General features: G+C 60.2%; 2 protein-coding genes across 2 annotated transcripts; one reads left to right on the top strand and one right to left on the bottom strand.

Moving 5' to 3' along the window:
* Positions 1-504: 504 nt before the first annotated feature.
* Positions 505-4,255, bottom strand: TRAVEDRAFT_152955 (plasma membrane H+-transporting ATPase). The gene is made up of 5 exons (XM_008043944.1): positions 4,009-4,255; positions 3,739-3,947; positions 3,270-3,682; positions 1,299-3,210; positions 505-1,245 (listed from the first exon to the last, which is right to left on the bottom strand). Exons 1-5 carry the CDS (start codon positions 4,133-4,135, stop codon positions 913-915), a joined length of 2,994 nt encoding a protein of 997 aa, XP_008042135.1. The 5' UTR covers positions 4,136-4,255; the 3' UTR covers positions 505-912.
* Positions 4,256-5,504: 1,249 nt separating this feature from the next.
* On the top strand, positions 5,505-5,846 carry TRAVEDRAFT_50838 (uncharacterized protein; the record flags this gene model as incomplete). Its single annotated transcript, XM_008043726.1, has 2 exons — positions 5,505-5,704; positions 5,771-5,846. The coding sequence occupies 2 exons, from the start codon at positions 5,505-5,507 to the stop codon at positions 5,844-5,846; spliced, it is 276 nt and encodes a 91-aa protein (XP_008041917.1).
* Between the last annotated feature and the right edge of the window lie 7,120 nt (positions 5,847-12,966).

The raw sequence follows: 12,966 nt of genomic DNA, 5'->3' as shown, positions 1-12,966 counted from the left end.
TGCGGGGAGGGTTATGTGGGCGGTCGGGGTAAGGTTCGCCGGTCATTGTGGCCTGTCACTACGCAGCCGAACAAGGGAACGCCCATACCACATAGATCTGCTTCTGAGCTAGGCCGGTGCCTTTTCTGCTACAGCCTGTACGACCCCTTCAGCTAGATGTGGAGTCGGCAAACGAGCAGAAGACGTACCTGTCAGTATGTCGAAGGCACCGGACACCGACGACGCTGCTTCACCGCCTGTCGGCGAGCGGGTCGAAATGTCGAGGGAGGTCATCCCCACGGTCGTCGGCTTCATGGTCTACACCGTCCTGTTAGCGAGAGACTGTACCGTTGAGACCACGAACGTACCTATGTCCTGAGCTGCAAGGCACACTCTCTAATTCGCGAACTTATTTAGGGTAGGAGCCAAAGAGAGACAACACCTGCGATCACAACTCGGCCATTCGCGGAGCTTGAAACAGCTGCTTCTCCCGTTCGCGTGGCACTCTCAAGGGTTGGTTGCTCTATGACTGCTTTTATTACTTTTCCTTCGTTACGGTAGTAAATGTATAGCAAATGTCGTCTGCTGTCCTACGCGTGAGTGTATGGAATTAAGGGACTACGGATACCGCGAGACACGTCGTGAGAGACAAACGTAGATGCGGGGCGAGGTACAGGGTCATAAGATGTAGGAAAAGGAACGTGCACAACACTCTACGGACGCGCGCCGACGCGCGGTGAACAAAACGAGGGCAGGGGCTCACTAGGACACTAGGGATACGCGGGGGTGTGGGTCAAGCGGTGGGGTATGGATGTAGATGGGGATACGCGGAAGTGACACCACAAGCTGCTGCTGCTGCCTTCGTTCGCTACACGATGCGGACTATGGGGAGGGGAGGGTCGTCGTCGTCCGGGTCATGTCGTAGACGTCCGTCTACGCGGGAGCGGTCGGTCTAGAGGGGTGGCGCGCAAGCACGCTGCCAGTGCGCGCAGCCTGGATAGAGCTGAAGCGCTGAAGCTCCTCGGGCTTCATGAGGATCTTTTGGCCGAAGCCGACCTTGCGGGCGGCACGACGGAGGAAGGAGACACGGTTCGAGTAGAGCGACTCGTGGATCGAGGCCGCGCGCGACGTCGTACGCGTGATCGGGACACCACTGTGCGCGGTCTGCGCGGCAACGGCGGCGTTGTGACGGTTCCGGAGGGACTTAATGATCGTGGCCTTCATCGCGAACTTGATGAGGTCGAGAGGGAAGAACCAAACGATGTCCTGCACAGAAGGGTCAGTGATCGCGTCATGAAGGAATCAAAAAGACGACATACCCAAACCCAGACAATACCAATCCAGCCACCAGAGATAGCCTGGATGTTGGTGAAGCCCCAGTTACCGTACGCGGCGATGATCGAAGACACAAGCTGGGCCAGGCAGAACGCCGCGAACAGCGCAACCGACGGACGCTCCATGAAGAAGAAGCCGTGCGAACGCGTGACGAAGATCAGGGCCTGCGAGATGATGGCAACCTGGAGGTAGACGATCATGTGAAGCTGAGGGTCGTTGTGGTCCAGAGCCTGGGTCGCGCCGTTGTGGAGGGTGACGCCGAACTTGTCGTGGAACCAGGTCGTGCGGATGATGATGGCGACGAGGGCGATGGTCGACAGAGTGAGGTACAGACCGTACGCGACAGCGTAGGCGAAGATCTCAGCCAAGTCCCAACTATCAGGCTCGTTCGAGGGCAGGACGCGGTCGACGGAGAGGGTCATGATGGTACCGTCGTTCAGGAGCGCAATGATCAGCACCATGAACGGCGGGAAGTCGAACTTGAACGCAAAGGCCAGGATGGAGAAGCAGACGACGATACGGATCGTGACGGCGCAAGCGTAGATGGCGTAGTTGCGCATGCGCTGGAAGATGATACGCGAACCACGGATGGCGTGGACGATGGTGGAGAGACCGGGCTCAGTGAGGACGATGTCGGCAGCAGAGCGAGCGGCGTCAGTGGCACCCTCGACGGCGATACCGACGTTGGCACGGGACAGAGCCGGGGCGTCGTTGGCACCGTCACCAGTCATGGCGCACAGGTGACCGAGGGCCTGGAGACGCTTGACGATCTCGTACTTGTGCTCGGGGAAGACACCAGCGAAACCGTCGGCGTCGAGGATCATCTCGTCGAGGTTGCGGAAGCGGCTGCCGGGCTCGGGGCCGTCCTTCAAGACCTTAGCGGGGTACATGTGGTCACCAAGGCCGAGACGACGGCCAGTCTCCTTCGCGATAGCGAGCTGGTCACCAGTGACCATCTTGACCTTGACACCGAGAGCCATGGCGTCGTCGATCGTCTGCTTGGTGTCTTCACGAGGGGGATCGAAGATGGCAAGGAGACCGATGAGCTCGAAGCCGTTGCCCTCACCCTCGTGGTCGGTACCGTCAACCTCCTCGTAGGCAACCGCGAGAGCACGGAGACCACGCTGAGCGAACTCCTCGACGTCGGCCTCGAGACGGTTCTCGAGCTCCTCGGTCTTGTTGCGCGTGCAGAGTTCGATGATGATACCGGTCATGCCCTTGGTGACACGCTTCAGCTTGCCCGAAGACTCCTCGAGGTAGGTGATCTCAGTACGCTTGTCGACGGGGTTGAACGGCTTGAAGTCCAGGAGCTTGATGCCAGCACGTGCGCGCGAAGTGTCGCCAATGGCACCAACGACACACTGGTCGATGGCGTCCTGGTTCTCCGTGCGGGAAGCGTAGGCAGCGAGGAGGACGACATCCTCACCCGAGAAGGGGCCGTAGGTACGGATGGTCGAGCGATCGATCGTGAGCTTGTTGGTGGTAAGCGTACCGGTCTTGTCAGAGCACAAGATGGTGACGGCGGCAAGCTCCTCGATGGCAGTGATACGGGTGACGATAGCCTTGTACTTGGCGAGCTGCTGAGCACCGACGGCGAGGGTGACGGACAAGACGGTGGGCATAGCGATGGGGATACCACCGATCAAGAGCACCAAGATGTTGTCGAGACCGCGACGGTACGAGTAGCGGAAACCAGCGTACAAGCAGAAGATCTCGGCGAGGACGAAGATACCGATGACGACCAGGCAGAAGGACCCAATCTGGGCGAGAATCTTCTGCAAGTGACCGGTGGTGTCGTCGTCCTGACCGACGAGGTTCGCCGCACGACCGAAGAACGTGTTCGGGCCCGTGGAGATGACAACACCCTCAGCCTCACCCTGCTTGCACGTCGAGCCACTAACCGGACATTTGCGAGTCAGAAAGTGACATCATGCAAATCGTGCGAACAAACTTACGAGAAGCACTGGTCGCCGAGCTTCTTGCCCTGGGGCAAAGACTCGCCGGTAAGCGCGGCCTGGTCGATGGACACGTTGATAGACTCAGTGAGACGGCAGTCGGCGGGGACGATGTCACCAATCTTGAACGAGATCATGTCACCGGGAACGAGGATGGAAGACTCGATCTCGCGCCATTGACCAGCGCGCTTGACCTTCGCCTTGGGGGCGAGCGAGTCCATGAGCGCCTTGACAGCGTTACCAGCGTTCCGCTCCTCGTAGAAACCAATGGCCGAGTTAATGATCAGGAGGGTGACGATACCGACGAAGTCCTCCCAGTCCGGGGGGCGGTGCTCGCCGTTCGAGAGTGCGATAGCGACTAGGGCAGCGGCCTCCATGACCCAGGACAGAGGGTTCCACATGAAACTCAGGAACTGGAAGAGGTCGTCAGAATTGATTGGACGCGTTTGATTGGAGGGGAAAAACATACCTGGAGGAACGCGTTCTGCTCCTCGCTCTCAAGCTTGTTGGGACCGAAAAGCTCAAGACGGCGGGTGGCCTCCTCATCAGTCAGACCGTTGTCGTCGCACTGGAGCAGCTTGAAGACATCGTCGACAACGATGGTCTCAAGGTCGACCTTCTCCTTGTCGTAGAGGTCCTCAGCCTTGAGTTGGATTTGAGACATGTCCACCTTGGCGTCTAAAAAGCGCGTCTCGCGTCAGATCTACGCGAGGCCCGCCAAACGCGAAAATGCACGTACGGGACGGCTTGTCCTCCTCATCATGACCAAAATCCTTGTACTCTCTCTTCTTCTTTTCAGGCTCGGGTGCGTTGGCCTGAGCCGGCTCGGTAGAGCCAGCCTCCTTCTCGACCACGGGATCCGACATGAGCTGACGAGCGGGGGAGGGGCGGGGTGGGGGGAGGTAGGGTAAACCCTAAGGGAGGCTAGAGCGTTCGCTAATAGCGAGGGCGGAGGAAGCTGCAGCGGCGGGGAGGAAGAGGTGGAGGAAGGATGGAACGACGCTGGCAGCCGCCAGACTCTTAAATATCCACCAGTCTCCCAACCGCCAGCTTGCCGCCAAGCACGCGCAAACAACCCCAGCCGCCGCCCGGCGCCGTTCTGATTCCAACTTGATCCGGACCAATCCCAGCCGCGGGCCCTTGCTCCCTTTTTCCTCCAGAACGTCCGCGTCGGCCGCGCCTTCCGACCCGGAATTCCTGCCGTATTTGCGCGGATTGCAGCTGCCCACGCTGCTCCCGCACGCAGTCCGTGCGCACCTCGGACCAGCACGGGTGCCGTCGACTGCCCTGTCGTCGCCGTCGATGTCGACGTCGGGCACGTCCGCCACTGCGCACCGCACATGTCTACCAGCCGCCGTACTGCCATCTATCATCCAGCCGCAATCGTCCCCCGCGCTGTCGCGATGTCGCCGGCGGGCGGCTTAGCGCCTCTTTTGGAAGGGCGCGAGCCTCGCAGACCAGTCCCATATTCGGCCTTGGCGGTTGCTACCCGTCCTCATCAGCTTCTTCCTCGTCAATCGCAGACTGTGCAGCCACACAACATTCCAGCACGTCTGACCAGCTATTGGACAACGCGGTACAGGCCAATGAACCCCCTCGAGGCTGCTCATCAGTCAATGATGAACGCAGCTGCAAAATGATGTATCACCACCCCAATCAGCTTCGTACCTACTCCTTCCCCGCACGGACAGAAGCTTAGCATGCGATGTTTGTCTGCTCGAACTCGACACTTGTGTGATCACCGCTTTCATGCCCGGTGGACGAGGTGCTGAGCCGTCCGTCAAGGGCGTGTCTCGCGACTGTCAGCGCGCTGACAACCCGATGTGCAAAGGCACACCCTCGGTCGCGCGCCGCACGGACGATCGCCAAATTGCTCGACGTGCTCCCGTACCTCTGAGAGCGCCTTTGACATATCTTTATCGAGCATCCGAGGCCGACATGCACAGGTTCACGGATAGAATTCGACATCAACAGTTCAAACACGCGCGCACTCCCACCTCTGTCCGAGTGTGGCGATTCCAGTATTTCCCAGCCGCACCCCAGCATCATGGCTACTTGATGGGCGCACTAAGTCCGACCCCGTTTCTCCTTGACCGCGCAGCGCCCGAGGTGCGGAGGCACACGACCCGTTCGTGCAGAGTTCGAGCCCAAGTTCATCGTTCTAGGACCTCCCCCGGCTCCCCACCTCCGCCCGCTGAGAATAGAGCAACGGTCGTAAGCCGCGCCAACGTGTAGATGTCGCCCGCCGCCGTTGTCCCTCCCCACCGGCTACTTCAACGCTCAGCCACCCGAAAGTCATTTGGCGTGCAGCCGCCTGCGCAGTCCCTCGATCAGGACAACTCCCGCCCACCCGACGCAGGCTTCTTCGTCGCGGCGCTCAAACTATTCTTCCCCTCAGACCGTCCCCCCATTATCCGATCTGGTGCGCCGTCGCGGTGCGCGCCGCGGCGCCCAGCGTGCTCAAGCGACGCCGCCGTGCTGCTTATCGCCGTGGCCAGCAGCGTCGGCAGCGATGCGGGCGACAAATCTGCATCTTCCGTGCTGCCTCCGTTCGCGCGTCATGCGGTCGACGAGTGAGCTGCTTACAGTCCGTTCTTACTCGGTCCGATCCAAGGCCGATCGCATGCGCCCGCCGCGAGCGCGAGATCGACGGCGGTCGCAACAGAGAGGCTCGCGCAAATCCTGCATTGGGCCGCGAATACGGGCGAAAGTGCGAAAGAGGCCCGGCGCCTCGCCACGCGCCGCCGGGGAGGGATCGTTCGGCGAGCGCGGCTTGCGATTTCGGGCACGCCCATTGGCTGGGTTGCGGCCAAAATTAGCGAGGGACCGGCGTCGGACCGGGGAGGAAGAGGAGGCCGGCGGAAGAGGGATGAGGAGATGACCTCACACCGAGTGCAGCCGACGGGCGATAAGATTCGGGTGGCTGGATAGCGGTGCGCGAAGCAGATCTGATATCGAGATCAGAACGTCGCGATCTGTGCCCTCTCATCCTGCCCATCTCCGTTCGTCTGTCCAACGCAACCCGACGGGCTTGGCTGTCGCGTTCTGTTCAGCTGCGCACGTTTCGTCCTCCGCGCTCGCACGCCCGGTGCGCAACGAACAGTGCGTCGAGCAGCCCGCAGGCGTGCGGGTCAGGAGACTGCTGAGGTGGCACCATCCAATTCGGTTCATCTCGCTATACTTATCACCATCAGGTACGTCTTCCAGCTGATGACCAGTGCTCTGCGCTCGCTGCGTAAGTTCATCACGGACGACGTCATAACTTAATGGGCACTGCACCCAGATGCTCGCAGCCCCGCGCGACTCGGCGTAAAGAGACCTATTGAACCGGCCGAGTTTCGTCTCTTGACACCCACCATACCCGGAATGCCCAGACTGCTTGAGCTTGACCCTACCTGACTTGGCTTTTGAGCTTGAGTATTCCGTCGGTTCCTACCTGTGGCTCTACGAACGCCTCTTCGCCCACCCGATCATCTTGGCAATGGAGTCTCTTGCGTTTCTCTCTGGTTCGTCTCCTATGTGCCAACGTAGGCGCTCGCATGATCTTTTGGGACAGCACTCACCCAAGATAACCAGGACATTGTTATGGTACATGCCTCATTGGTCTTCGTATAAGCTCTGCGAGACCTTCTCTTCGCCCCGCGTCATCTGAGAGAGGTCATTCGACGTCTGTCCCATGAACGGCGATGCACGGCGTTGAGCAGCTCGCGAAGCGCGCGTGGAAGCCCGACGAAGCACGCACGCTGAACTCTCCTGAGCGAGCCGCAAGCTTCGCATTGCATCGCGTGTTCTCGTCCACAGACCTCGAGGCTTCTGCGCTGCTGCGACGCGAATCGGACTCGGGTCGGACGTGTATTTCCGTCCGGGCGCGCCGTTCTGCTCCTCTGCCGTCCGTGATAGCTATAGACTGCTCCCAGTCCGGCGGAATGTTGGCAGTGGGACTGCGCGGCGCAAACCACCACGCCTCGTCCTCGTAACAGGCGTACAGACACTCGTGAGCTCTTTACGCCAGTCGCCTGGTCCCCCACCCACATCTCCGCTCCGTGTATGAGAGTTCTGTCGTCGTCGCGACGTACCCACCGGGGCAGGAGCGCACGATGACCGTGGGCGAGTAGGGGCGAGTGGGCCCATGGACGCAGACAGACGCAGACGTTCTCACCCCGATCGTGCAGAACCGGGCGGCTAGCGTCGCCGCTCGACGCTGCTCTCTCCGCCTGCATTCCCCTCCGTCGCCACTGAGCGGAAGCGGAAGTCCACACCCCACTCCACGAGCCTGAGTCTGATACCGGTGCTATTCCTACTCTCTGCTCGCGGCGATATGCCTGGAGCTCTAGAGCGTGCAGTCCGAGCCCTGACGCTCGCACGTTCGCGCCGACCAGCGGCTTGGCTCCTTCATTCAGGTTTCAGCCCTCCTGCTGAATCAGTGGTGTATGCGCAGGCGGCAGCGGCGCTCCTATCGAATACTATGGAGGGCCGGCCCAGTCTTCCTCTCCTTACCCCGAGGTCTGGCCGGAGAAGCGCGAGGAAGGCGCGACGAGCGTGGGCTATTGGCCGGACGGCGTTCCTGCCGATCCTCCTTCGCGTTCTTGCCCGCGCGGGGCGCCAAGCACGTGGGGATGCGCGCGCGAGCGCTGCTCACGATCCCCTCCTCTTGCATTCGTCTCGGACGCTCGGTCAACCGCGAGCGGGTGCTGCACTCGCGCGGAGCACGCGTCGGTAGCAGAGAGCTTGGCACGCAGGATCGCCCGCGCCCGCTTTTCACCGTCGCGCTGCACCCACGGCACGACGATACTCACCCCGCTACCGTGTGCCCTGGGCAGACATGAGGACCGCGTAGCAGCGCCGCCCGTCGTTTTGGGTAACGGCAACTTCTGTGTCGTCCCCACGGCAGGGCGCGAGGCGCATCCTCCGCCGGGCTGCCCATAGCTTGGCACAGGGCTCCTGGGAGCCAAGACACGCTCGCGGGCGGGTCGGATGCGCGCAGATTTGCCCTGAACCGCGTCCGTGGGGGGTATACGCCCCGTGTATCTGGGCCGGGGCGCTAACCGGTGTGTCGTGCGCAGCGGGATGGAAAACAGGCAGCATCGCGTTCTCACGACCATTTTAGGTTCTGCTCGCCGTCCTCGACATGGGGACAACGGACAGTGGCGGCAGTGGCACTCATTCTACACGCTGACCATTGCCGTGATCGTCGCCGCATGCCGGCGGGAGTGTGGCCTCCGAGTGTCGATCCAGCGTTATGGCAGTTCAGTCTGCGGAGCACGCGTGTGCACGTCCGTCGGGCAGAGTCGTATCGGCATATAGCACGGCCACGGCTGGCACGGCGGGTGACAGCCCTCGCCCCCACCCCGCGTACCCATGCATCCCGTCCACCGCCATGGTACGGTGCCAGGCGGGGCGCGTGCAATACCACCCGTGGTCTGCCTCGACGGCTTCGGCGGCTGATAGTGCGTGTAGGGCTTCCTGTGTCCTGATAGCTGACGAGGCGTATCTAGCTCGGCATTTCGTACGTCGTAGGTGGAGAAGAGGTGAGCACCCGGAGGATAACAGGCGGTGGCGTCTGCCAAAGATGCGCGCCTGAAGGCTCTGGCCTGTGGATGGCGACGTCCCCGAGCAGCGGCGTGGACATGTGCACCATACGGCGGAATGTCGTACCACCGTATACCTAGACCGGGACGAGGTGAGTAACGGTGGGACATCAAGCCTCAGATAGAGAGGCACTGCTCACTTTGACGTTTGCGCCATCGCCGCCAAGCTGCCCGAGACGAGGTTCAAGCTCAAGCTTCACCTCTAGCACACCACATCCCTGACAAGGTACCCAGTGACCTCTCTGGTGACTACTTCTCGAGGCCCCAGTCGCTCTATATCCTTAGGCGAAGAGGCACCACTCAACGGAGCTCGACGACACCACTTGGTCCAAGTTCTCCGCATCTATCTGCGACGCCGCTGCACCACTTGTCCATTCTCTGGTTGATGTGTCAGCTCTTCTCTACGGGTCTTCGAAGGTGGAACTGACCATGTAAGTGCTCCTACATCTTGTCCAGGCTGAGCGCGACGCATGCGGAGCGCAGAACCTATAGGTAGGGCGATGTAACATACACCATACTGGTATCTTCAATGTTATGGTCGAGCAGGCTCATCCGCTGGGGGACCTTCCGCATCTCCAAGCTCGACGCCCAAGTCAGGCTCCCGGAGCCGTCGCCCATGTCTCCGAGCGTACGCCCTCTCCTGTGACCGAACCCGCACGAACTGAGGGTGAAGGGCTTTCACTTCGCGCCACTTACGTGTCGACGCGGTACATCTGTTCCACAGCTGCGAGAGTTGCGGGAATGCCAGCGAGAGGATCGACGCAACGCCGACACTGTCGCCGAGCACAGACCCCGTGGCGTCGAACACTGCGAGCGCAGACGATGCGTCCCCGCGGAGAGGCACGGGCGGGACGGTACGCGCGGAGGCAAGGTCAGACTCGGTATGCGCGAACCGCAAGTCTGCCGCGAGCGCGAGGTTGGTCATGCGGGGACAGTAGCGCGCCAGCTGCATGAGGCCCCAGGCCGTCACGTACGGGAAGTCGTCGTCCTCGGGCGAGCGGGCGTCGTCTGGACGAGCGAGCGCATTCCAGGCCCACGTGAGGACGAGCTGGGCGAGGTCGGGCCAACCCCGTGCCATGGTCCTGAGCGCGAGGTCTTCGAGGACGACGACGCATTGGCCGCTGAAGACCAGTCGCTGCAGCGCCGGCAGGGTTGAGAGCGGGGCGATGTCCTCCGACCAGTAGATCTCATACCCCCAGAACTGGTACATAGCGTCTTCGAGAGTGGCGCCGATGATGAAGAAGAGGTTGATGATGGAGAGGGCGGACGGGAGGTTGCTGATGGCCACGCAGAGCGCTCGCAAGGCGGTTGGAGGGGGAGCTGGGTCGTACTGGCAGCGGAAGGAGAGGCTGAGGAGCGATGTAGACGGGAGGATATCCAGAAATGCGGTGCACCACACGAAGTCGATCTTGTGCAACGTGAGCTGCTCAAGGGCGGGGAAAAGGCTGCCTCTGCTGCCCCACGGCAATACATCCCAGTCGTACTCCGCAGGGTTGACGTGCAGCAGCAGCACCTTCAGTGAGGGCAGGCTTCCTAGAGCAATGAGAGCGTCGGGTGCGATGCGTACAGAGCGCGCGATGAAGGTGTTGAGGTGAGTGAAGAGACGAATCTCCGGGCCGTATAGAGAGCCCATGTCCTCAGGGACCTCGGCCGTGATTTGGATATCTGGACCAGAATCGATGCTTAGGCTTTCCAATGCGGTGGCCACGCGCGATAAGGTGCGGACGAGTTTGGCTGCGGACTCGGGGTCGTGGTGCGGGTCGGTGCAGCTAAATTTCGCTACCTTTAGCCTGGGTCCACAAAGCAAGTCGATGGAGTGAAGTGGAGTTGATCGCCAGTCGACGTGTGCATGATGTACCTGTTCTGCAAGATAGATAGAGTGTAGGTTAGGAAGGAGCGGCTTGGGGCCGAACGCCGAAAGAAAGTCCCATGCGGCAAACGAAAGTTGGTGGTCAGTGCCTAGACCGAGCCGAAAATCGTTGCATAGAGGTTCTCCGCTTAGAGGATCTTTCGCAGATGCCTCGCTCCCGACTCCGAGCTCCCTGACGCGCCTGGAGTACGTGAAAAATCGCTCAAAATCTCGCGGTACCGGGGCTCGCAAGAATACCTGCGTACATGATGATTTAAGTGAATTTATTCGCTGTGCGCGTATGCACGGGCAGCTTGGTCCGGGTCACACTCACCGACTGAGACCGTATACGGGGCTCAAGGGTGCCTTTGATGCCCTTATAGACGAACGGAGCAGCCGTGCACAGGTCTTTAGGCAGAGTGCTAAGGAGTGGGGCTAGAGAGCGAATTCTATACCAGAGCGTGTTGAAGGCGGGTTCGCTTAATGACCTACAGGTGAGAGCGAATGACACAAGATCGTGGGACCTGTCTGGGAGGAAGTTAAGTTCGGTACGAAGCAGTTCACACACGCGCAGGATGGTGTCTGGAGGGAGGGAGAAGATGGTGGGCGGAGCCATGGTGTGGCACGCCAGCCGCGCGTCGCCAGGAGAACTCTTGGCGCCCTGCGTAGACGCATGCCTGCCCATGTCTTCAACATCTACGAAGTAACACAGATGAAAATCCGAATTGAAGCTACTTCAAAGGAAAGCTGCCGGAGAACACACAAAAATAGCGTATATAGAAGCTCGTTGCTAGTTTAAAGTGCCAGTAGGATGTCCAAGTCAGGCGGGCTTCAAAGCCGCCGTCCACGCCTTTGCGCCCACGCCCTCTCCTGCGATCGGACCTGTACAAACCCTGAGTGAAGTTTCTTCACCTCTGACCACTCCTGTACTGCGTCGTATCTGTCCGTATGCGCGAGCTCCGATAGACGCGGGAACACCGCGGAGAGAAACGACGCGACGCCGACCCAGTCGCCGAGCAGGGAGTCCGCCAAACGTTCGTGTCCTCAGATCCATTCAAGTACCACCGACTCATGCGCGTTGCAACTTTACGCTTCTGTAGACAAATAGTCAGAACGCGTGATGTGCTGAAATGTAGACTCACGAGTCAAGGCCACCTCATCGCTTTCTTCCCACAGATATGGGTCAGGTTCGGGCTCACGGAACCGCCGCCCATTTGCGAACATCCACCTTCTCTCCTGCCACCGTATCATCAAGCATTGCCGATGCAGACCCATCACCTTCGCGCAGTTGTCGTCGTCTTGCCACGGGAACCCGAACGACTTGAGGTTCGGGAATATCACGGAGAGAAACATCGCAAGAGCAACCGCGTCGTCCGCTCGGAACGAAGAACCTGTTGGACAGAACGTCTCAAGAGGAGACTCGTATGACGGCCATAGGGGAACCGGAGGCCGATGGTGGTTGAGACTGGGGACAGAGCGTATGTCGACGGGGAAGTCGAGGGATGTGAGGCGAGGACAATAGCGCGCGAGGAGGAGTACACCAGCGAGTGTGGCCTCAGGGTATCCGAGCTCCCCGGGCCCAATGCCTGTCCGGCCGATGCTTGAAGTTGGCCAGTAGATCTTAAGAGACCGGAGGTTCGGCCACGACCATGTGACAGCATCCAGGAATGCATCGTTTACGATGACTAGGGAAGAGCCGTGAACGGAAAGCTTTTGGAGCGCAGGTAAAGAGAGCAAGGGGGAGATGTGCTGGGACAGATATACCTGGGTTGTTTTGCGCGAGTCCCCCCAGACGTCGAGGTTGAAGGAGATTTCCTGGACACTATCGGAAGAAGGATGGTTTGCGATGGACGTACAGAACGCCTCTAACAGCATGCCATGTACCACGGCGGTATTCGAGTCCTGAAATTTGATGTCCACTGTCCTGAGCGAGGGCGATGACACAATGCCCATGAACGCAACACTCCATTCCAAGGGGACACTGACTAGAGAGAGACCCTTCAGCGCGGGGAATGGGTTGCTGCACCTTCCATGCGGCAGGGCGCCCCAATGGTATTCCGTCGGATCGACATACACGGCAAGTTCTTGCAACTTGGGGAGTGAACCGAGAGCCCAAAGAGCGGGGGGAGAAGTGAACACCATGCGCGAGTCGAACTTGACCAGGTGAACAAGTGTTCCGATTGCGGGGCCGACCAGGCGCGCTGACCGCGATAGATCGTGTTTGTGATAGCAGATACCGTGCTGGGATATGGTGATGCTC

The sequence above is a fragment of the Trametes versicolor genome (genome assembly GCF_000271585.1).
Source record: "Trametes versicolor FP-101664 SS1 unplaced genomic scaffold TRAVEscaffold_10, whole genome shotgun sequence".
Taxonomy (NCBI): Eukaryota; Fungi; Basidiomycota; class Agaricomycetes; order Polyporales; family Polyporaceae; genus Trametes; species Trametes versicolor.
Note: the sequence above shows the minus strand (reverse complement) of the source record. Positions and strands in the feature narration are given on the sequence as shown.

Coding starts and splice junctions, on each gene's coding strand:
- TRAVEDRAFT_152955 (XM_008043944.1), bottom strand. CDS start 4,135: ATGTCGGATCCCGTGGTCGAGAAGGAGGCTGGCTCTACCGAGCCGGCT. Junction 3,683..3,738: donor AGCAGAACGCGTTCCTCCAG/GTATGTTTTTCC, acceptor GACCTCTTCCAG/TTCCTGAGTTTCATGTGGAA. Junction 1,246..1,298: donor TTGGTATTGTCTGGGTTTGG/GTATGTCGTCTT, acceptor CCTTCTGTGCAG/GACATCGTTTGGTTCTTCCC.